This window comes from Scyliorhinus torazame, chromosome 11, assembly GCF_047496885.1.
Source record: "Scyliorhinus torazame isolate Kashiwa2021f chromosome 11, sScyTor2.1, whole genome shotgun sequence".
Lineage (NCBI taxonomy): Eukaryota > Metazoa > Chordata > Chondrichthyes > Carcharhiniformes > Scyliorhinidae > Scyliorhinus > Scyliorhinus torazame.
Window position 1 is genome coordinate 195,554,019 of NC_092717.1, and position 24,493 is coordinate 195,578,511.

The following is a 24,493-nucleotide window of genomic DNA, read 5'->3' on the forward strand; positions in this document are numbered from 1 at the left end:
GATATATACTGTCCTACATATAAATCACCTGGACACCTCAATTGAATTCTAACCTGTAATTTTCAAAACAGTCCCTTTGACCATTTTTAAAGATGCACAGTATTTTGCCATCACACAAGAGCTATGATCAAGTCAACTCCTTAACCAGACTATTTATTCATACTTGAGGATTTATTGCTTTCTGTATTATCCCTTTAATTTCTATGTTGTAGTTCTCCTTCGGGTATCTAATATTTTGTACATTAACTTTCAGAATCTAGTCTGTAACTTCCAGGATTTTGTTTCTTTGCATAAATGACCACAGCTCGTCAATAAGATTTCAGCTTGTAATATTTCAAAAATATCCCATCATTCATAGGTATCATAAGCAGGCTGTTGAGCCTCTTGAGACATTCAGTAAAATCATGGCTTATCTGCAACTTAATCCCACATTTTGACATTTGCCCCATATCCCCTAATACCTTTCACTAACAAAACTATCCTATTTAAAATTAACAATTGCCCCAACACACTTGCTGATTGTGCAAGATAATTTCATACTTCTACCCTTCTTTATGTTTAATTATGTTTCCACACAAAGGCGGACCAGGTGAACGGCACCCAGGGATCTCCCAGGACCCTGCATGGTCAGGGAAAGGGCAGGGTGGCCCCTGGCCCTCCCCTGGAATGTAGGCACTTTAGCACTGCCAGGGTGGCAGTGCCTGGGTGCCAGTATGGCACTGCCAAGGGTCAGGGCCGGAGGGGCCATGGCCATGAAAGGAGGGTGGGGGGGGGGGGGGGGATATTAAGAATGGGAGGGGTGCAGAAAAGGTAAGAAAGGGCCTCTGGAAGGTTGGGTGAAGGGTCCTGGAAGGGGGGCTGTAAGGGAATGTGGGGAACCTGAAAAGGGAGCCCCCCCAGTGTCCCCATAGTGGGGTGTCTTCATTTGGGAGTGGTGTAGGGTGATGCCTGTGGTATGGGGTAGACATTGCCCATGGGTGGGGTCAGTGGGGGATCTACAAGCTCACTTAAGAGATCAGAGCACCCTATCAAAATGGCAGCTCGATCTCTGAGGAGTCGGTCTCCCCAGCAGTTCAGCTACCCAGTACTGAAAATAATTCTAAGGGTGCGATTCTGTGGCCGCGGTGAGCTCAAGGGAGAGAGCAATGTGGCCGGTGAATGCCGAGAGAGGCTTCCAGCGAGCCTCCCGGTAGCCTCCGTGCCTCACGGGATTCTCCGAAGTCCCGCGGGACGTGGTCAGGACTCCGCACCAAATAGGCGTAACCAAATGGCGCTCCCGGAAGTAGGTGGTAAACCTACCTAAGACCTACTCGCACGGGATCCATCGGTCTCCCTCGATTCTTTGGCCTCCCCAGGGAGTCTGCAGCCGGGCGCTGATCAGTGCTGGTCCACACAAACGTGCACCAGGCGGAACAGCATCCCAGGGGGGTCTTCCGGGCCATTGGAGACCCCTGGGTGGTCAGGGTAGGTGCAGGGTGGCTCCCTGGCTGTCCCCCTGGAATGTGGGTTCCTTCGCACTGCCCAGGTGGCACTTCGGCACTGCCACCCTGGTACTGTCAATGTGCCCGGGTGGCATTGCCAAGCCAGCGGGAGCACTGCCTGGGTGCCAGGATGGCAATGCTTGGGTGCCATGCCCACAAAATGAAGATGAAGCGGGGTTAAAGGGTGGGGGAGTGCAGGGCAGGTAAGTAGGGGCTTCATGAGAGGTTGGCGAGGTGATGTGTGGAGGTCCTGGAAGGGAGATATTGCTGTAAGGGGGCTTAAAGCTGCCTGAAGAGGGGGGACCCCCAGTGACCCCATAATGGGATATCCTTACTTGGAGGGTGTATGGCAGTGTCTGTATGTGGAGTGACATTGACCATGGGTAGAGGGTGTGGGGGACCCACAAGCTCACTTCGAGATCGGGCACCCTTTCAAAATAGTGGCCCGATCTCAGTTCAGCTCCCCAGTGCTAAAAGAAATTCTGGGCAAAATATTAGATACCCGAAGGAGAACTACAACAAAGAAACTCAGCCCAGGCCGGGCCGCAGGATCACTGGGACGGGCGCGAATCACGCGACGTCGTCCCGCGCTGGTCCATTGATTCTGCGGAGAATCGGAGGCATTGGCACCTGCGCGGTTGACGCGGCGCCGGTCGGGGGCCGCTCTACGCGGACCACCCGCCGAATATCCATCCGGGATGGGCTGAGGGGCCACGCAAAAAATCCGAGTCCCACCGGCGCCGTCCACGTGTGCTCTTGCCCGGCGGGACCGCAGCGTGCATGCATCTGGCGGCGGCCTGGTTGCGGGGGGGGGCCTCCACTGTGGCCTGGCCCGCGATCGGGGCCTACCGATCGGAGGGCCGGCCTCTCGGGCTGGGGGCCTCTATTGCTCTGCGCTGGCCCCTATAGCCCTACGCCATGTTGTGTCGGAGCCGACACGGAGAAGGGAGCCACCGCGCAATCGGGCCAGTCCCTCTGCGCATGGCCGCATTGCCGCCGGTCCCACTGCGCATGCGCAGACCCGAGGTGCCCATCTGACGCTGGGATCGGCATCTGGAGCGGCATGGGTCGCTCCAATGCCATGCTGGACCCCTGTCGGGGTCAGAATCGCTGATCCTGAGGGCATGTTAACGCCGTCGGGAAACGCGACGCCATTTACGACGGCATCAACACTTAGCCTCAGGATCAGAGAATCCCGCCCTCGTAAGTCTGGACTAAACCGGTGAGAAACTCCCCGGGGCACAAAAAAGTGACTGGGCTGGATTCTCCGATCCTGCGGCTATGTCTGCAGGATCCATCTGGTCTTACGGCCAGAAAGTCGGCTCCGCCCCGCACCAATCCTCTGACCGGTGGGGGTCTAGCAGCTGCGCAGCGTAAAGCCCTAACTGCAGATACGATCACAGAATGGCCAGGTCCATGGCCCGCATGCACAAGGCGGCAGCCTGTAGTGGCATGTAACATGGCACTGGCCGCGTGCTGACCCGGCCTGCCAAAAACTGTCCGCCTGTAACCAGCCTCGCCAGCCCCCGCAGAAGTCCCCACTGCCAGCGGAATAGCTCTTTCCCCTCCCCCGACTATTGCGGCGCTGAACTCAGTCCACAGCCGCCATGCGAGGTGTCCGAACAGTGTGAGCACACGTTTCCCACGCCGTCAGGGACTCAGCCCATTGGCGGCGGAGCATCGGGGGTGGGCCTCAGATGACGTCCCGAGGCCGCCCATACTACTCCGTTTTTGAGGAGGCGGAATATCGCAAAACCAGCACCACCCCCGATCCCGGCGTAAAAGGGGATTCTCCGGCCGACCGGCGAACGTGATTTTGGCGATCATAGAATCCAGCCCACTAAGTGTCATTGAATAGCAGTGGGGAACTCGCCGGCAGAGTCGGCGGGAATCTCCCTGAAAAACCCAACACAAATTAACTTTGAAATTTTGGGGGGGAATCGCGTCCTTAGAAACTTTTCCATTAGACCCCGCACTTTAAGTGAGGAAGTACATGTTGGAATTTTAATTGAAGTGAGAGGCATTTTGACCTAATTTACTCCGTTAACTTTGACAACTTACCAACAGACCGCAATCTGTCAGATAGGTAACAGCACCTCCTCCACAATAATCCTCATCACCGTGGACCCGCAAGGATGTGTGCTCAGCCCTTTACTGTACTCTCTATACCCACATGACTGTGTGGCAAGATTTAACTCCAACTCAATAAGTTTGCGGATGATATGACTGTGGCGGGGCCTATCTCAAACAATGACGAATCAGACTACAGGAGGGAGATAAGTCACTTGGTTGCATGGTTTATCGAAAACAACCTCTCTCTTTGTTCTTTGTTCTCTAAATGTCGGAAAGACCAAGGAGCTGATCATCGACTTCAGGAAGCGTCGCATGACACACACTCCCGTCTGCATCAATGGCTCCAAAGTGGAGATGGTCGATAGCTTTAAGATCCTGGGGGTCACCATCACCAACAGTTTGTCCTGGTCCACCCACGTTGATGCAACAGTCAAGAAAGCCCAACAACGTCTCTACTTCCTACGGAAGCTAAAGAAATTTGGCATGGCTGCATCGACTCTCTCAAACTTCTGCAGATGTGTGATAGAGAGCATCCTATCCAGCTGCATCACAGCCTGGCATAGCAACTGCTCGGTCCAAGATCGCAAGAAACTGCAGAGTGTGGTGAACTCAGCCCAGCACATCACACAAGCTTGCCACCCCCACATTGATTCTGTATACACCTCCCGCTGCCTCAGGAAGGCAGACAGCATTATCAGAGACTCCTCCCACCCAGGCATTACCTTCTTCCGGACCTTTCCATCAGGCAGAAGGTACAGAAGTCTGAAGACCCGCACATCCAGACATAGGAACAGCTTCTTCCCCACAGCCACAAGACTCCTCCTCGGAGTGATCTGTTCCCTGTAAGAACACCATTCACGATGACCTACGCTGCTCTTGCTCATGTATTTGCTTTGTTTGGCCCCTTGTTCCGCACTGTAACCAATCACTGTTTGTCGATGTACCATTTGTCAGTGTTCTCTGTTGATTATTCTTTTTGACTACTGTGTACGTTCCCCCGGCCACAGAAAAATACTTTTCACTGTACTTCGGTACATGTGACAATAAATCAAACCAAATCAAGCTGGGCCTTGAACTCCTCCCATTTAAAGAGTTATTGTTTTCTGTATTGCCCCCTCATGTTCCTCAGTATGGGCCCGGTCGTAAGCAAATCCCAAAGGGGATTGTTTGACTGATAATAGACAGCTAACACTGTGCTTATCCTCTAGATATGAAGGCCAGCATTCCATTTGCCTTTGTTGACTATTTTCTGTATCTGTTTATGACCTGCACCCCAAAGTCTCTCTTAATCCTCAAGTGTTTCTAGCTTTTTATCATTTAGAAAGCACTCCGATCTATCATGTTTAGGTCCAAAGTGGATTTGTCAGTTTTGCCCATTCTTATAGAGATACTGATAGATTATTCTTCTATCTGTACTGTTTAGAAAGCGGCCTATCTTTGTCTCATTGACAAATTAGGATATATGACTTTCCATCCCTTACCTATGTCAATACAGTGAATAGTTGAACTCCTCGAACCAATCCTTGTGAGACAGCACTAGTAACATTCTGCCAATTAGGGAACCTGCTCATTATCCTTACTCTCTGTCTCCTGCCATTCAGCCAATTTCCTAAGCAAGTCAATAATTTGCCTTCAGTTCCATGCGCATTCCTAGGCAGCTTTTGCTGTTTGGTTGTCAATTGTATTTTTTTTCCATGTTCATTTTTAATGGAAATGTTTCTTCTCCCTCGCGTGTTTTGTATTTGCTGCAAAATGGAATTGACTCTGGTAAAAACTGAAGGGAAGAAAACATAAGATTGTTCCCATGTAACTGAGAACATTTAATTAGCCACTCCTACTGTGCTAGTTGATCCTCAATATTCAGCCCGTGTGATGATTTACAATAACTATGGCATGCATCAGTTTTTATGGGTTGAATTGATCCTGCAGGAATTTGCTATCTGGAACAGACTATATTACAAGAATGTAATGGACACTGCTGTGAAATTCCACTTTTACAGTCACTAAATATTTGGGATGGCAATACATTCTTTAAAAAGCCTGTTGTGTTGCCAGATTTGTCTGCTCATTACCAGCAGTTATTTTTTGTTTCAATTCTTTTAATGAAATGCAGGATACCAAAATAAATAAACCTCAAACACACAAACTGTCTGCTGAGCCTCACGTCATGACTAACATTTTCAAGGCAGCCTGTGGAGTTGAGATGTAGGGGTGACTGGAGCTGTTCTAATTTCACAACATGCTCCAACCGACCAATGCCCAACTGGAAAAGCCATTGATTCTTTAGCTCCTGGGATTTTGGAATGTGGGGGTGGGGGAGAGACGTAATGATAATGTCACTAAATTACTAATCCAGAGGCCCAGCTAATGTTCTGTGGACATGGGTTCAATTAATAAATTGGGAATTGAAAACCAGAGCGTGATTTACCGGGCCTGTTAGCCACAGGCATAAATCCTATAATGATCGCTAAATATCACGAGAGTCCAAAATCGGGGTTCGTGCCAGCACGATATCGGAAGGCGATCTTCCCGGGCCCTCCCCGATGACACGATCAGATTCATACCCAGGAAGGGAGCAAACCTGATTTGCATCGATTTGAATCCATTGTGTTACACTTCACGAAGGTAGCATTGCATCTTCAGATCTCATTGAATCCTCCCACCCACCAGGGGTGATGTCATGTGGGCACAAATACTACTGCTTCTTAAAGACAGGACCAGGCAGCATGACCTCCAAGAGGGAGGAAGGAAGTGAGCACCAGAAAGTCTAGGAGAACAGAAATCGATGTCCAGCTGTCCAGCTCAGGGGTCTGGGGGTGGGGGTGGTTAGCAAGAGTCTGGGATGGGGGTCGTGGATATTGCCTGTGCTGTTTACAAAGTTCATACAGGCCTGTGTGAGTCTGTTGCCTGTGGCTTGGGGGTTGGGGGTATGGGACACCTGAGTAAGAAGGGTACCTATTTGCTTTGCCTATCCCTGAAGCAGAAAGCAATTCTTCCCTCTAACATTCTTGAGACTCTTGTTCATCAAACTAATTGGCCATTAAAAGTTAACTCTTAACAATGTCAGCTGCTCACAGTCTCAAAGCTGGGTTCAAGGATAAAGGTACATGGGTTTCAGAGAGGCTGTGTTTGTTTATGTGCCAGATCTTAGTGCCTGCCACTGAGGATCCATTAGCCTCCAAGGTGGACATCACTGTCAAGTGGCCCCTTCCCATGAGAGACAGGCCACCATATAAATCTCCTGTCAGAACCCCTCAGTGATATTGAGAAAAAGGGAGGGGAGAACCAGACTGGAGACCAAAGGCGACTATGACTGGGTGAGGGCTCAATTCCAGAGTCTGTCAGCATCTGTGACGTGAGTGAACGTTGCGTGCTGGATAAGCTGAGGGATTTACTGCTTCCAGGTTTGGGAGGCCAATGGGTAAAGGGGGGTACTGTTTTTTTCCAATTAAGGGGCAATTTGGAGTGGCCAATTCATCTACCTTGCACATCTTTTTGGGTTGTGTGGGTTATATTATGATGTTGTAATATATATATTACCCTTTAACTAGCCGAGTTGTTGAAATATAGTCGTAGTCTTCCAGTGATGATAAAGTAATTTAATGCGTAATAGAAAATAATCTTGTGAGTTCTTTATACTTAATACTAAACTAGTAAACAAACAAATAACTGTAAACCAAATAGTAAATAAGAAAGATAATTACTGATATATATTAACTTCTTCTCTCTAGCTCGGTACTCTCTGCACTCCAGGCACACGCACTCCCCTAGGAAAGTGCGGGGAAACATTTATGTAGGTCCTGATAGTGTGGCCATTTAGTGCTCACGAGAATTATGTTAAAGTTCATAGATTATGTTGATTTGGCTTTCTTCTCCTTCTTGTAGATCTTCTTAATTTCAGTGGTGAGGAAGAAGTTTTAATGTTCTTGCTCAGTGATGAAGTAGAATGTTGTTGTTCAACATTTCTTAAAACAGATTAAATCAAGATCACAAAAAACTGGTGTGTGAACCTTAACTTGAAGAAGATCACGACGATTTCTTCTGATTAACACATCATCTGATGTTTTTACCAGATATGATCCAGGTGAAACCTACCTAAGAACCAGAGCAGTGTCTGACCAACCTCCTTCAGGAAGTCTGATGTGAACATGATCATCAACTTCAAGAGGTTTCAGATTCTTGGCATGTTGATCATAGTACTGTTTCCGTTTCTGACGTTGATGATGCATTTGTTTCACATCATGTTGATCAGGATCAGGAATATGTAGCTGAGGTAGTGTTGTTCTGATGTTCCTGTTAAACAAAATCTGCGCTGGTGATAATCCTGTGGTCAGAGGTGACGATCTGTAAGGTAACATGGCTAAGTAGAAGTCAGATTGTGAGTCTCTGGCTTTACTTAATAATTGCTTAATTATATGAACGCCTTTCTAACCTTTCCGTTAGATTGCGGGAAATGAGGGCTTGAGGTGTTATGTCTGAAATTGCACGTTGTGCAATTTCAGTCCATTCCCAACTGTTAAAACACGGACCATTATCAAACATTATGGTTTGAGGTATACCATGTCTAGCAAAGATGTCTTTGCATGCCTGAATAACAGTTGTGGATGTGAGATCATTTAGTTTCATGACTTCTAGAAAATGTGAATAATAGTCAATGACTAAAATGTAATCTCTGCCATATGAATGAAAGAGGTCGATACCTACTTTCACCCATGGTAATAATGTAATATCATGTTGCTGCAATTGTTCTTTGCACTGTTGACTTTGGTGTTTCTGGCAGGTGGAACAGGAAAAATCATGTCTGTGATGTCTTGATTAATACCTGGCCAATAAATTGATTGCCTGGCTCTGCGTTTACATTTCTCTATGCCTAGATGACCTTCATGAAGTCTGGTTAGCATTTCTGACTTCATACTCTCTGGAATGACGAGTCTGTCATGTCTCAGTAGAATACCATCTAATATCATCAGTTCAGACTGTATACTCTGGTATTGTGGACAGTGACCTTTTGGCCATCCATTCTGCAAGTGATGGATTACTCTGGTCAAAGTGGCATCCACCTGTGTATCCTCACATATTTGTTGAAGTTTGTGATCGGACGCAGGAAGTAATTCTTTAAACAATTGGAGATAAGCATCAATGTCATTTATTGATTCTGCTGGTGTGATCTGGATTGGATTGGATTGGATTGGATTTGTTTATTGTCACGTGTACCGAGGTACAATGAAAAGTATTTTTCTGCGAGCAGCTCAACAGATCATTAAGTACATGAGAAGAAAAGGGAATAAAAGAAAATACATAATAGGGCAACACAACATATACAATGTAACTACATAAGCACCGGCATCGGATGAAGCATACAGGGTGTAGTGTTAATGAAATCAGTCCATAAGAGGGTCATTTAGGAGTCTGGTGACAGTGGGGAAGAAGCTGTTTTTGAGTCTGTTCGTGTGTGTTCTCAGACTTCTGTATCTCCTGCCTGATGGAAGAAGTTGGAAGAGTGAGTAAGCCGGGTGGGAGGGATCTTTGATTATACTGCCCGCTTTCCCCAGGCAGCGGGAGGTGTAGATGGAGTCAATGGATGGGAGGCAGGTTCGTGTGATGGACTGGGCGGTGTTCACGACTCTCTGAAGTTTCTTGCGGTCCTGGGCCGAGCAGTTGCCATACCAGGCTGTGATGCAGCCTGATAGGATGCTTTCTATGGTGCATCTGTAAAAGTTGGTAAGAGTCAATGTGGACATGCCGAATTTCCTTAGTTTCCTGAGGAAGTATAGGCGCTGTTGTGCTTTCTTGGTGGTAGCGTCGACGTGGGTGGACCAGGACAGATTTTTGAGATGTGCACCCCGAGGAATTTGAAACTGCTAACCATCTCCACCTCGGCCCCGTTGATGCTGACAGGGGTGTGTTACAGTACTTTGCTTCCTGAAGTCAATTACCAGCTGTGTCAATTGATCTGGACAGAGTGTCAGCTATGATCAACTCTTTACCTGGAGTATAGATAAGGTTAAAATCATATCTATGCTGTTTCATCATAAGTCGTTGTAGTCTAGGAGTCATATCATTAAGATTTTTATCAATAATATTGTCAAGTGGACGATGGTCTGTTTCCACAGTACATTTTGGTAAGCCGTACACATAATCATGAAATTTAGTTATTCCAGTAACAAGTCCAAGACAATCTTTCTCGATCTTAGCGTACCTACATTCAGTTGAGGTCATTGATCTTGGGGCGTTGGCTATGGGAACTCCGTTGTTGTGGTGGACGTCCTGTTGTAGCAAAACGGGCACCAATGCCATTCTGACTGGCATCAGTCGAGATTTTAGTGGGTTTAGTCGGGTCAAAAAATGTCAAGCTTGGAGTCTGGATCAGCTGTTGTTTCAAATCTGACCATTGTTTATTGTGACGCTGAGTCCATTTGAAATCAATGTTTTTCTTGATTAGCTGACATAATGCAGTAGTTCTGGGAGAAAGATTTGATATGAATTTCCCCAGGAAGTTCACATATGCTAGAAAACTCAAAACATCCTTCTTATCTTTCAGTTGTTGCATTGTTTTAATTGCTTCAACTTTGTCATTGTCAGGTGTGATACCATGAGCTGATATGTTGTCACCAAGAAATTTTAGAGATGAGATGGCAAACATGCACTTCGATGGTTGAATTTTAAACCATACGTATGTATCCTTTCAAAGACTTTTCTGAGTCGAATTATGTGTTCTTCTGCTGTCGTAGACCAGATGATTATGTCATCAATATAAACACGAACACCTTGAATGTTCTCTGTCATTTGCTCCATTATACGAAGAAATATTTCTGATGCATAAATAATACTGAAGGGCGTTCTATTGAAACAATACCTCCCAAAAGTTATATTCAACGTGCAGAGGAGCTTGCTGGAGTCATAAAGCTGCATCTGCCAGAATACTGGAGATGCATCTAATTTAGTGAAGATTTTAGCATTGGCCATTTCTGAGGTGATTTCCTCTTTTTTAGGCATTGGGTAGTGCTCTCAACGAATACTTCTGTTGAGATCTTTAGGATCCATGCATATCCTTATGCCACCAGGGAACTCACCCAATCTGTTGGTTGCGTCACCTTTGATATAATCCCTTGAGTTTACAGTCTTGAGAGTTCAGCTTTCAGTCGTTCTCTGAGAGGTGCTGGTACTCGTCTCGGCGGATGTAATACTGGCTTGGCATTTTAAAAAAATAATTTTATATTGATATGGCAGTGTGCCCATGCCATGAAAAACATCAGGGTATTCTTTTAATGATTGCTGGATGTCATCTTCTTTGTAGATGTCTCAGAAGTATTCAGGAAGATTCTCTGAATTAGCTGTAAATCTTTACATGCCTGAGCACCCAGTAGCGAAGATCGGTGATCATCCAATATTTCAAACCTTAACTTTTTGTGAATGTCCCTGTTGCTGGCATTGAGATAACACGAACCATACGGAATACTTTGATTGCCATTACAATCTTTCAATGAGCATTCCGCAGGAACTATGTTGTAGTCACCTGTGATTGTAGACAAGTCTTTGGAATTTAGAAAATTTGCTGAAGTGCCTGTATCTAATTTGAAAGTTATAGGACAATTGTTGATACATACTGTAGTCATCCACTCATTGCTAACGATGTTGACTTGTTGATTTTTTTATTGCTTGAAAAGTTTTCTTAATTGCGTGAAGAGCTTTCTTTGTTGCAAGAAGATATGTGTTTTTTGCTTGAAGATCTGTCTTCGTTGATGCTTCAATCACTCCGACAAAGAAGGTATTTTCCAAGAAGAAAATTTCATCACCTTGGGAAAAATCTTGTGGGGAATTTACTTTTTCATCTGTTTCAACTGCTCTCACTTTATAATTCTTGTGTGTAGGAGGGAGATACTTTGCTGAAGACTGGCATTGAGAAGCATAATGATTCATCTTGAAACACCTCAAACAGCATTTTCCAAAAGCTAGGCAGTTTCCCTTTAAATGGGCGTTGCCACATCTGTGACACGTCATCACGCTGTTGCCGTGACGCACCATTGATGTTCGTGCATGCGCAGACCCCTTTTGCGGTGTGTCGCGTTTCTGTGCAAAGTGTGCATGTCCCGAGTAGGAAAATGCGTGCGCAAGATGGCTGCCGTCTCGAACGTGCTTCTGTGTTGCCTGCGGCACCATTTTTATTTTCTCAGCCTCGTGGTGGACTTTGGCGCCTTTTTCTTTCGGATAAAACTCTAAGCATTGACTTTTACTTTGTTCACTGCAGATGCATTTTTCAGTAGCAATTTTCAACATAAGATTATTTTGACATAATAAGGCTTCTCTTAAAGATTCATCTGTTATACCATAAACGATGTGGTCTCTCATGAGAGAGCCACGCAGACCAGCATAATTACAGGCCTGAGCTAGGAGTTTGAGACCAGTTATAAAGTTAACAGATTCCACAACTATTTGCACTTGCTTATGAAATCGGAATCGCTCTAAGATTTAGGTACTTTGCATTCCGCAGTGAGCATCAAATTTGGTGATTATATGTTCAAATTTGGTTTTATGTTCACCCGCAGCAAAAATAAATGAGTTATCGATTTCAATTGCCTGCTGTCCTGCTAGGGACAGAAGCAAAGCGATTTGTCTAGCCTCTGAAGCAGTATTCAGATCACTAGCGTCCAGATAAAGCTGGAATTGTTGCTTAAACAGTATCCAATTAAGAATAAGGTTACCGGTTGTCTTCAGATGTTTGGGAGCCTGCACTTGATCCATCGAAAATCGATCTGTAGTCAAGGATTCCATTTCTGCGATGACTTCGCCAATCGAATAGTCAGTATCGGAACTTTATCTTCTTTGTTTGAATTCACTTACTAGCCTTTCTTAAAGCTTTATAAACCTGGTACCATGTTATATTATGATGTTGTAATATATATATTACTCTTTCTATTTAGCCGAGTTGTTGAAATATAGCCGTAGTCTTCCAGTGATGATAAAGTAATTTAATGAATAATTGTGTGAGTTCTTTTTACTTAATACTGAACTAGTAGACAAACAAATAACTGTAGATCAAACTAGTAAATAGATAAAGATAATTACTGATATCTATTAACTTCTTCTCTCTAGCTCTGTACTCTCTGCACTCCAGACACACACTCCCCTAGAAAAGAGCGGGAAAACATTTATATAGGTCCTGATACTGTGGCCATCTAATGTTCAGTTGCCTGTACTAGCTTAACTTTGTCTGATCATGTATTGCTACATACAGAGATCACTACATGGGTGAGATCCACGCAGACACGAGGGGCATGTGCAAACTCCACGGACTGTGACCCGGGGCTGGAATAGAACCCGGGTCCTCGGCGCCCTGAGGCAACAGTGCTAACCGCTGCGCCACCATGATGCCCGGGGAGATACTGCTGTTAAATGGAAGCAACACCAACCAGTCTGTGTGCGTGTCTCTCTCTCTCTCTCTCTCTGCCTGTCTGTGTGTGTCACTCTCTCTCAGTCAATGTGTGCGTCTCTCTCTGTGTCTGTGTGCGTCTCTCTCTGTGTCTGTGTGCGTCTCTCTCTGCGTCTGTGTGCGTCTCTCTCTGTGTCTGTGTGCGTCTCTCTCTCTGTCTGTGTGCGTCTCTCTCTCTGTCTGTGTGCGTCACTCTCTCTGTCTGTGTACCTCTCTCTCTCTCTCTCCCTCTCTGCGTCTCTCTCTCTCTGTGCATCTCTCTCTCTCTCTCTCTCTGTGTCTCTCTCTCTGTGTGAATCTCCCTCTCTCTCTGTGTGTCTCTCTCTCTCTGTGTGAATCTCTCTCTCTCTCTCTCTGTGTCTCTCTCTCTGTGTGAATCTCCCTCTCTCTCTGTGTGTCTCTCTCTCTCTGTGTGAATCTCTCTATCTATCTGTGTGCGTCTCTCTCTCTGTGCGTCTCTCTCTGTCTGCGTGTGCGTCTCTCTCTTGGTCTGCATGTGCATCTCTCTCTCGGTCTGCATGTGCGTCTCTCTCTCTGTGTGCGTCTCTGTGTGTGCGTCTCTCTCTGTCTGTGTGCGTCTCTCTCTGTCTGTGTGCGTCTCCTTCTGTCTGTGTGCGTCTCCGTCTGTGTGCACCTCTCTCTGTGTGTGCGTCTCTCTCTGTGCGTCTCTCTCTCTCTGGGTCTGTGTGCGTCTCTCTCTGGGTCTGTGTACATCTCTCTCTGGGTCTGTGTGCATCTCTCTCTGGGTCTGTGTGCGTCTCTCTCTGGGTCTGTGTGTGCGTCTCTCTCTGGGTCTGTGTGCGTCTCTCTCTGGGTCTGTGTGCGTTTCTCTCTGGGTCTGTGTGCGCCTCTCTCTGGGTCTGTGTGTGCGTCTCTCTCTGGGTCTGTGTGTGCGTCTCTCTCTGGGTCTGTGTGTGCGTCTCTCTCTGGGTCTGTGTGTGCGTCTCTCTCTGGGTCTGTGTGTGCGTCTCTCTCTGGGTCTGTGTGTGCGTCTCTCTCTGGGTCTGTGTGTGCGTCTCTCTCTGGGTCTGTGTGCGTCTCTCTCTGGGTCTGTGTGCGTCTCTCTCTGGGTCTGTGTGTGTCTCTCTCTGGGTCTGTGTGTGTCTCTCTCTGGGTCTGTGTGTGCGTCTCTCTCTGGGTCTGTGTGTGCGTCTCTCTCTGGGTCTGTGTGCATCTCTCTCTGGGTCTGTGTGCGTCTCTCTCTGGGTCTGTGTGTGCGTCTCTCTCTGGGTCTGTGTGTGCGTCACTCTCTGGGTCTGTGTGCGTCACTCTCTGGGTCTGTGTGCGTCACTCTCTGGGTCTGTGTGCGTCACTCTCTGGGTCTGTGTGCGTCACTCTCTGGGTCTGTGTGCGTCACTCTCTGGGTCTGTGTGCGTCACTCTCTGGGTCTGTGTGCGTCACTCTCTGGGTCTGTGTGCGTCACTCTCTGGGTCTGTGTGCGTCACTCTCTGGGTCTGTGTGCGTCACTCTCTGGGTCTGTGTGCGTCACTCTCTGGGTCTGTGTGCGTCACTCTCTGGGTCTGTGTGCGTCACTCTCTGGATCTGTGTGCGTCACTCTCTGGGTCTGTGTGCGTCACTCTCTGGGTCTGTGTGCGTCACTCTCTGGGTCTGTGTGCGTCACTCTCTGGGTCTGTGTGCGTCACTCTCTGGGTCTGTGTGCGTCACTCTCTGGGTCTGTGTGCGTCACTCTCTGGGTCTGTGTGCGTCACTCTCTGGGTCTGTGTGCGTCACTCTCTGGGTCTGTGTGCGTCACTCTCTGGGTCTGTGTGCGTCACTCTCTGGGTCTGTGTGCGTCACTCTCTGGGTCTGTGTGCGTCACTCTCTGGGTCTGTGTGCGTCACTCTCTGGGTCTGTGTGCGTCACTCTCTGGGTCTGTGTGCGTCACTCTCTGGGTCTGTGTGCGTCACTCTCTGGGTCTGTGTGCGTCACTCTTTGGGTCTGTGTGCGTCTCTCCCTCTGGATGCGTCTCTCTCTCTGTCTGTGTGCGTCTCTCTCTCTTGTCTGTGTACGTCTCTATTGTCTGTGTGAGTCTCTCTCTCTCTCTGCGTCACTCTCTGTGTGCATCTCTCTCTCTGTCTGTGTGCGTCTCTCTCTCTTGTCTGTGTGCGTCTCTCTCTCTTGTCTGTGCGTCTCTCTCTCTCTTGTCTGTGTGCGTTTCTCTCTCTTGTCTGTGTGCGTCTCTCTCTCTTGTCTGTGTGCGTCTCTCTCTCTTGTCTGTGTGCGTCTCTCTCTCTTGTCTGTGTGCGTCTCTCTCTCTTGTCTGTGTGAGTCTCTCTTGTCTGTGTGCGTTGCTCTCTCTGTCTGTCTATGTGTGCGTCTCTCTCTGTGCGTCTCTCTCTGTGTGTGCGTCTCTCTCTCTCTCTCTGTGAGTGCATCTCTCTCTGTCTATGTGCGCCTCTCTCTGTCTGTGTGCACCTCTCTCTGTCTGTGTGCGCCTCTCTCTGTCTGTGTGCGCCTCTCTCTGTCTGTGTGCGCCTCTCTCTGTCTGTGTGCGCCTCTCTCTGTCTGTGTGCGCCTCTCTCTGTCTGTGTGCGCCTCTCTCTGTCTGTGTGCGCCTCTCTCTGTCTGTGTGCGCCTCTCTCTGTCTGTGTGCGCCTCTGTCTCTGTGCGTCTCTGTCTCTGTGAGTCACTCTCTCTGTCTGTGTGTGTCACTCTCATCTGCCTCCTTAAGATGCCCTTCAGCTACCTCGACAGATCCAGTGGGGTCCTTCAGTCCCCAAGGGGTCTCCTGCATCGTGGTTGTCAGCTGTGCCCTACCTGGCTTAGCAAAAGGGCAACAACTTTACCGATGAAGACCTGGAGGACGCCACATTTTCAGATGAGGAGGAAGCCTTGGAGGGAGTAGAGGAAGAGACCAGTGAGGAGCCAAAGGATGGAAGCTAGGCGGGGGCAAGGGTTTGCATTAGCAGGAGGGCTAGGGATGCTCTCATCGCTTCATGCAATAGGGTAGGCATGGTGTCTGGCAGCTCAACAACCGCTCTCTGAGTCCATCATGGTCCTCGGGGAATGACCCATGCTTCGGAGTTCTCCATAATGGATCTGATCTGTTGCCTCAGGCTTTCCACTGCAGATGCCACCCATGCAGTGTTGGCCTGGGTACCACGAATTGCCAGCAACTTCTGTGACAGAAGGCTTTGGGACTCCTCCATTCGGCCTTGCAGTCGCAGGAGTGTCGCTGACAACCCTTCTTGGTATTCCTGGCTCAGCTTTTGCATTTCCAGCAGCTGAGGGACGAACGTGTCCGGAGGCACGCCCCTTGCTTGGGGCGTAGTTGTGTCCTGGGATCCATCAGACCACCTACTGTTTGATCCCTGGGACACACCTGCCTCCACCTGATGTGCATCAGACGCTGTGCGGAACATGACCCAGAAACCTGCCTGCTAAGTTCACCCACTGAAGTGTGCGTCACTGCTATGGAGGATGGTGTGAGTGAAAGCTGTGATGCTTCATTCTTATCCTCCGATGTCTTCTCCAAGGTGGTGTCAAGGGTAGACGGTATGATACTGTTGATAGACGGGCTAGGCTCTTCAGTTGATGTTTCTGCAAGGGACATGTTTTTAGTGCATGACCTGATCAAGGGTTTGGACTACAAAGAATTCACTTGACAGTGGTCATCTGGATGAAAGGTGGCTTCTCACTTTTCTGTCATAGGTCAACCTCGCCCTCAGCGCAGGCCCGCTGCTGCTCCGCCCAATAGCTCCATGGCCCTCTCCTCTCATGGAGTCAGGATCCTGAGCTCAGGCATCCCATTGCCCATGGCGATTGGTCATTCCAATGGTCTCCTGGATGGAAGCTTGTTGACACCTGGCATGCAAGCTTGATGACACCTGGGAACTGCGATTAAACAGGGAGGGGTTCTGATGAAGAGTGCCCGGAGGGGGGTTTGAGGCTGCTGGTGGGAGGTCGAGTGCTGGGGTCCTGCAAGCTGGTAGCATGTGGGATCTTTCTGGGGGTGGAGGGGGGGGGGGGGGGATTTTCAGAAGGAAGGAGTGAAGAGAGGAGACCGGAACCACTTTTACCCTTGCTGATCTTAGGTCTTTCATCCTTTTCTTACATTACACACCCACCCTCTTGGTCAGGCTGCTGCACTAACTAGTGTCCCAAACGGGATTCGTTACCTTGCTGGAGGGCTTCCTGCCAGCCCGAGGGTATATTCTCCTCCACTGCATCCAGCAAACAGCTGAGGGCCCCCTCTGTAGAATCTAGGAGCTGGCTTCTGAGTTGCCACCCTCCTGGCTTGAATGAGAACAAGTGCTGTGGAGCTTTTAAATGCAGCGCCCCATTTATTGAAGTGCTCACATGACCCCTTGGGGTAGGCAAATCAGACGCTTTGCATCTTAGGCATGGCGCTTTTCATGTGGGGGAAAGTACCGGTGGGAATCGGCCTGATTTTCTTGCCAAGAATTACACTTTGCCATTTTTGGGGAAAAAATTTGGTCCCTTGCTTCAGTGATGGTCGCCATAAAGCTATCATCGATTAACATTCAAAAAAAATAACTGGTTCATTAATGTCCTTTTAGGGACGGAAATCTGCCAGCTGTACCTGATCTACATGCGACTCCAGACGCACAGCAATGTGGTTGACTCTTAACTGCCCTCTGAATAGGCCCACTCAGTTCAAGGGCGATTAGGGATGGGCAGAAAATCCTGGCCTTTTCAACAATGCCCACGTCCCATGAAATACTTTTTTAAAAGCTGCAACCGAAGGCCCACAAAACACAGAGGTGCAATGCATTCAAATTGCAGCCTTGCTCTGATTTGCTGTCAACTCTGGTTCAATCATCCCGTTTGCCTCTTTGATTCCTAAAACTGATTTATTCACAAGAGTCGACTTCATTATATTTGCTGCACATGTCTCTGCATTTGAGTCTCCCCTCTCCAATGTCTTTTTTGAGATATCCAAGCTCCCCTTTCAGATGTTGTATTCCTGCTGGGCTTATTACTTCAAAACCCAAGGGTTTATTTTAATATAATATAGAAATCAACTAATTAAACTTTGGGGTGTGGGGAGCACTGAGGGAGATTAGTGCCCACTTTTGCCTTGGACCTGTTTATTTAGAGTAGAGTATGATTCAGGGATCTCTTTGCAGACTGCAAAGGCAGGCCTTAGTGGGTTTAAATATATCTGAAGAATTGGGAACCAGTTTATGACACTTAAAATAAAAATGCTTTCTTCTCCAGTGCAAGAAGAAACACACACTTGTCTGTCTGGAATTCTCCAGGACCGGGAGCTGCACACAAGGCTCCAAGTGCAAGCTGCAGCACCTGCAACGCAAAAACTACAAGAGGAAGCATACATCCGAAACCAGTCAGGATCGAGTAGCAGAGGAGTATGCAACTTCCAAGAGGAACAAACTTGCAAACGAGACAGAAAGGTAAAACAGGATTATCACTGAAGGGAGGTGACTTGGATGGGAGGTAGGAGTTTGGGGGGGAGGGGTGGGGGGTTGGATGGGAGGGCAATGGGGGTTGAAAGGGGAGGTAGCGGATGAGGGGGTGTTGTGTGGGAGGGTTGGGTGGGAGGGCTGAGAGGAGGTGATGGAGTGAGGGGAAGGGAGGTGGTGGGTAAGTGCAGTTGGGGATGAAGAGGATTGGAGTGGAGGGGCAATGGGGCTAGGGGGAAGTTGTGGGAAGATTGGGGGGATCGTGTTGGGTGGGGAGTGAGGAAGGTTGGGTGGGAGGGATGTGATTGGGAAATGGAGGGAGCTTTATGGGGGGTGGTGGGAGGCAGTGGGTAGTTGGTGGGGAGCGTGTAATACAGTGGGATGTTTGAGGTGGGCTGTGGCAGGGTGGGATCACTTTTTAAGTTGTAAATAGTGTACGCTTCTCAAAATTTTGAATTTAAACCTGCAATCTAAATTTTCATGGTACCCTAAATCAGGCAAAATTCTGATGACATGCTATGTTAATGTACCAGAATCTTGGGCCTTCTCAAAATAAACACAAGAGACCAAAAGCCAGGAGTGATGCAAAACAAGGTGTGGACTTGTGATCGCCCAAAATTAAATCCCTATTTGTAACTAGTAGATTGTTTTCAAAATGGTTTTGGTTCACCCACTAAATTCAATGTGCCCAATTTCTATGATAAGAGTGGCACGGTACCACGGCGATTAGCACTGTTGCTTCACAGCTCCAGGGTCCAAGATTCGATTCCTGGCTTAGGTCACTGTCTGTGCGGAGTATGCATGTTCTCCCCGTGTCTGCGTGGGTTTCCTACCGGTTTTCCGGTTTCCTCCCACAGTCCAAAGATGTGCAGGTTAGGTGGATTGGCCATGCTAAATTGCCCTTGGTGTCCAAAAAGGTTTGGTGGGGTTACGAGGATAGGGTGAAGGTGTGTGCTTAAATAGGGTGCTCTTTCCAAGGCCGGTTCAGACTCGATGGGCCGAATGGCCTCCTTCTGCACTGTAAATTCTATGATCTAACTTCTGGGTGAAGGAGAAACAACCCAGTTCTTGAGTTAAGACCATGCTAAAAAAACTTTTACCATGAGTCATTCTTTGAAAAGTTCCAATCAACAATTCAGTCTACGTTTTTTCCAAGCTACTGATGTATGTCTGATTGATAATGGAAAAGATCTTGTGCAGTTTATTTGGGTTGTAAGTACCTAATCTTTCCCCCAGATATGAATTTACTGTTACCATGTCCATATGGTGCATTGTGCAGAACATGTTCACGAGGCAATCACCCAAAATCAGTGTCATCATCATCTAAAGGGTGTGCACAAATTAACACTGCATTATATTGTTGCTGCTCTTAATGTCCCATGCTGCATATATATCAGACGATATTTGTTACTAGATGACAACAATGGGCATTGACATCTTACTGGACCTTTCTGTGAATGTTTGGTGGATTGATTGGTGAATCATGAAAGGGGAAAGAATATCATGCATGATTGAGGGGGAGGTAAAAGCTGGGGGTGGGATTGGGAATTGGGAGAAGCGCACCAGGGCCCATGATGTGTCTTCCTGGTCCTGCCGTGGTGTCATGTGTTGCACAGTATAAAAGTCACTGCTTCTGTACAAATGTGCGTGTGATCAGAGGTTGTTCCTCAACCCTTGCCCAGGACTGCTATAATAGAACCTTCTAGGCTTCGGCACAAAAAAACCTTAAGGTTTCTATACAAAAACCAGGAAATACTGTTAAAAACACAAAGAATTAAGCCAACTCTCACCTATGATGCACCTCCGCTCATTATATGGATTGGATTTTGTTTATTGTCACATGTACCGAGGTACAGTGAAAAGTATTTTTCTGCGGGCAGTTCAACAGATCATTAAGTACATGGAAAGAAAAGAAAATACATAATAGGGCAACACAAGGTACACAATGTAACTACATAACACCGGCATCGGGTGAAGCATACAGGGGTATAGTGTTAACCAGGTCAGTCATCTGGTTGAGAATATGGGGCAAGCAACCCTGAAATAAATGCATTTCAAACAAGCTTGGAGTTTATTACACTCAAAAGGTTGAAGATTCTATACAGCAGGTGGGCTTACTTAACTAAAGAACTGGAGACATGGCATTTGCATTTAACCAATTTCCCAGAATTAACAAAATATTTGGAGTTAAAAGGCAATTAATTTGAATTTCTACCTGACAATAAGCCATGTGTGTCATATTGTCATGGGGATAAGTGGACCTTCTTTGTTTTCAGTTTAGCTTTGTGAATTCAGTTAGAGCATAACTAGCAGGCAGAATTGGTTGATTTTTTTAAAAAGCAAACAAGAGACTGTCAGATTTGGTCTTATGAAGCTTGTAGCTCCTTGGAAATCTAGAGATAATGCCCAGACCTACACCTGAGTAGGGTAAATGCTAGATATATCGTCCATGACACGGCCTACAGTTAATAGCTGGTATAAAGCACATTTGAAAAGGAGAAAAAAACGGCTGGAAGATTTGTTTAGCTTGAAGCCAAAGGAAGAAATCTACAGCAATCCTTTCAATAAACTTTGTTGTAATTGGAGTTTCAGGCGTATTCAGCTTCGTTGCATTTTGAAACCATAGCAATTGGCTATTGAAAACAGAGGGTGTTTTCATATGTTGTAAGCCATTATGAAGGAATCACAGGGAGGCTCGTGTTTGAGCTGTGGAATCCAGAGTTGTGAGGTCAGCAAATAAATTGGAAGGTCACTGAGCGAAAAGGTAATGGAAGAACCCGCATAAAGCCTTGTACCTCAGTTGATAGCTGGAACACTGAAGAGATATCGGAGTGAATTTCAGAAAGCTGTGTTAAATGTACCTTTTTGAGTTGGTCCCCGGGATAGTGAACCTTGAACATTGGATAACATGCGGGCATTCCTGAGGAGGGGGCGGTTTGGGAACGTGCAATAATTGAGTAGCATACCAAAAAGGTGATTTTCCAATGAAACAGAATCATTTTGTGTGTAAGATTACTGGATTTTATATATATATATTTTTTTTAAGTTATCCTTGTTTTCTCAATCTCTCTTTGGCAGAGAGCTGAAAGAGAAGACAGTGAGACAAGCATTGATGGAAAGAAGAACTAACTCTTCTACTGTCACTGGAGAATTGAGCAGCAGTAGCAGCAACCCGCATTGGCTGCCAGCATTCATTGCTCTTCACTCATCTGCATCCTCTGAAGAGAAAGCAGATTCTGAAGTAGAAGAAGAAAGGACAGCCGAAGCACTGGGTATGTATTTATCACTTTCAAATATTTGGACCCAATTTCATTTCGATTTACAATCGGGTTGTCTTTGTTCTGACACCCACAGATCCAGCAGCGAATTCTGACTAAGAATGAGTCAGGAGCTGGTAAATCTTTGCCTCCTGAACCCAAGGATGCCAAGTCTAATAACTCTAGTGCCAAACTAGTTTAGATCTGTTTACTCAATGCTCGTCACTCTTTAAACCTGAAACATTTGACTCTACTTGGTCACCTACATGTCACAAAATCATCAGCTTAAGTTTAGATGTCATATTTAATGTATTCATAGATTTCATAGAATTTACAGTGCAGATGGAGGCCTGCACCCACAGCAGAAAAGTGGGACTTGAGGACACCGAGTCAGAATCTGGCTGTCCCACCAGCGATATTGCTCAGGGAGCAGCCTTAATTGATTCAGGCAGGGTTGCCCAGTGTCTTCCCTGCCTCCCATAACGTGGGAGACCAGTCGGGAGTGGGTGGGAAGGTCATCTGCTTTATTTTAAGAGACCTCCACCTTCAAATACACAAGTGAGGGACTATAAAATCAAACCCGTACACTGTGAAAAGTGTGCTGAAGGTTGGGAGAGGACGAGTAGCTTCATAGACTTTACGTGAAGAAACTATTTGACACGTCGTATTCGGTAGTGTTTGCTCCTCAGCTAGAACTGCTCTAATGCTGTTAGCATGGGAAACAGGTGGACCTTCCAGATTTGGCATGTTTGTACATGTCAGGTATTGATTTGAACACCACCAAAGCGCAACAACGTCATCTTTGAAATATCATGGATTGATTAAGCCAAATTGGCCAGAGAAAGCAGCCACCTTGGGGGGGAAACATGCATGAGCAACAGTTAAGACCTCACCTGGCTATGATGCCTCTACAGTTGGTTTGCCTGGTTACACATTTTGATAAAGATGTCAAATTTTGTTAATATGCTTTCATGGGATGTGAGCATTGCGGCTAGAACAGCTTTGTTGCACATCCCTAATTCCCCTCAAGAAGCCGGTGGTGAGCCTTGGAACTGCTGCAGTCCATCTGGTGTAGTTGCACCTACATTGTTGTTAAGAGAGTTTGACAAAGCTGGGTGTGCTATTGTCATTTCCTTTGACTCGGGCGATACCCGGTGATCTGTCGGATTTTATTTCCTTTTGACTTTTATGTAGTGGTTTGGTACAGCTGAGAGGCTTGCGAGGCCATTTCATAGGGGAGTTGAGAGTCAACTACATTGCTTATGTCAGTAGTGAATATTTGAGAAAGGCACTGGCATGTGGCTAGTAAACTGACAGACCAACAGAGCCTTGCTTCCTTAAAACAATTGGCAATCTGAGCATTTCTCAAAAAAAACTTTCCTTTAACCACTGCGAGGTTTAGAAGATTATCCTTAATGCATCCTGCCTATACCATCCATAGCAGAAAGCTACAGGGTTACAGAATTATCTCCAAAATACATTTTAGAGCCGTGGAATATTTAGTTGCCTTAGTTTCCAGAGAGAGTTCTGAAAGGGTGAAGTTTGTCACAGAAACAGAACTGGAGATAACAATGGTCAAAGGGGGCAGACCAACAATCTGAATGATCTCTGCAAATTGAACAGAATGTAGATAAAGTAAAGGTGAAGATTTTGTAAAGTATTTGGAGTTACACAAGTGTTTATGGAGACGTTCATTATACATTATCAACTTCCCAAGTTAAGTGAAAATGCAGAAAATAGCTGGCTTTTTCAAAATATTCAACATCCACCCCTTTCACTGCACTGATTATTAGATACATTGCAGCAACTCACCAAGGTTATTTTGCCAGCATGTTGCTCCCCTTTGTGACCTCTATCAGTTAGAAAGGCAAGAGCAGTAATGGCATGGAAGCACCAAATTCCCCTGCAAGTCGCACACCATCCTGACTTGGACATATATCACCATTCCTCCTTCATTACTAGATAAATATCCTGAAATTTACTACTGTATACCATCGTGGGATCGCCACCACCACCACAAGAAGAAGGCCCACAATTGCATGCTTAGGAAAATTGCATGCTTAGGAAAGTAATTTTTTTAATGCCCGTAACATTAAGCAATTCACTGTTCGATATTGTGCCATTGGGCAGACAATTCATCCTGATGGTTTTCAGTCATTTACTGGAGTTTAGCTAACTGCCCAAGCATTAAACAAAAACAGCTTGCCACTTTTGAGGCAATTCTAATTTTCCACATTTCATCCTCTATTTAAATAGTTTGAAGCCAGCTTAAAAAATGTGCTGGGACTGATAATTTCAAGATGACTGCACTACTCACAGTTCACCTCATGCATGCGATAATTTAATTACTGATCGTTTGCCGTACTTTAATTTGTTTGTGAAAGAGAACAAAAGTCTCAGGGAAGCGAGCAGATGTTTCTGTTTCCCAATTGCCCGTTTAGCGAGGAGTAAATGGCAGCATTCATTCTGGCTACAGCTGGAGAGAGGAGAGAGAGATGGGTCTTTACAGCTTTGAGTGATTCCTTTTGTAAACATTTTCCGGAATATGCTTCTTTGAACAGTTATAAACAAGAGTTCAGCTCAGCAGGCAACAGGCTTCTGAGATCCCAGTACATGTCATTTTATTGTCATATTTCATGGTCATAATCATAATGGAAGGCGTTCACTACCAGCTTTTAACAGCACCACTGTGCGCACTTAACAGCTGAACAGGTTTGTTTGACATATCACTGGAGCATAGGTAATAAGGTGGTGCAAGGGATGAAACCGACTTTCTTTAGAGTAATTGATAGCTCTTGGATGTTACCATGTTGTGTCTATGTCAGATAATAGCTCAGATAAGGGAGAATTTAGCTGCCAGGTTTATGT

At 46.5% G+C, this 24,493-nt stretch overlaps 1 protein-coding gene across 2 annotated transcripts in view; it reads left to right on the plus strand.

Annotated features, from left to right (window-relative positions):
• Nucleotides 1–24,493, plus strand: part of zc3h3 (zinc finger CCCH-type containing 3) — a 419,425-nt gene that overhangs the window by 352,234 nt on the left and 42,698 nt on the right. For both annotated transcript variants that reach the window (XM_072468220.1, XM_072468221.1), the window contains exons 10-11: nucleotides 18,166–18,359; nucleotides 21,447–21,640. In XM_072468220.1, the coding sequence (XP_072324321.1) occupies nucleotides 18,166–18,359; nucleotides 21,447–21,640 (388 nt within the window). The remainder of the gene's footprint in view (nucleotides 1–18,165; nucleotides 18,360–21,446; nucleotides 21,641–24,493) is intronic.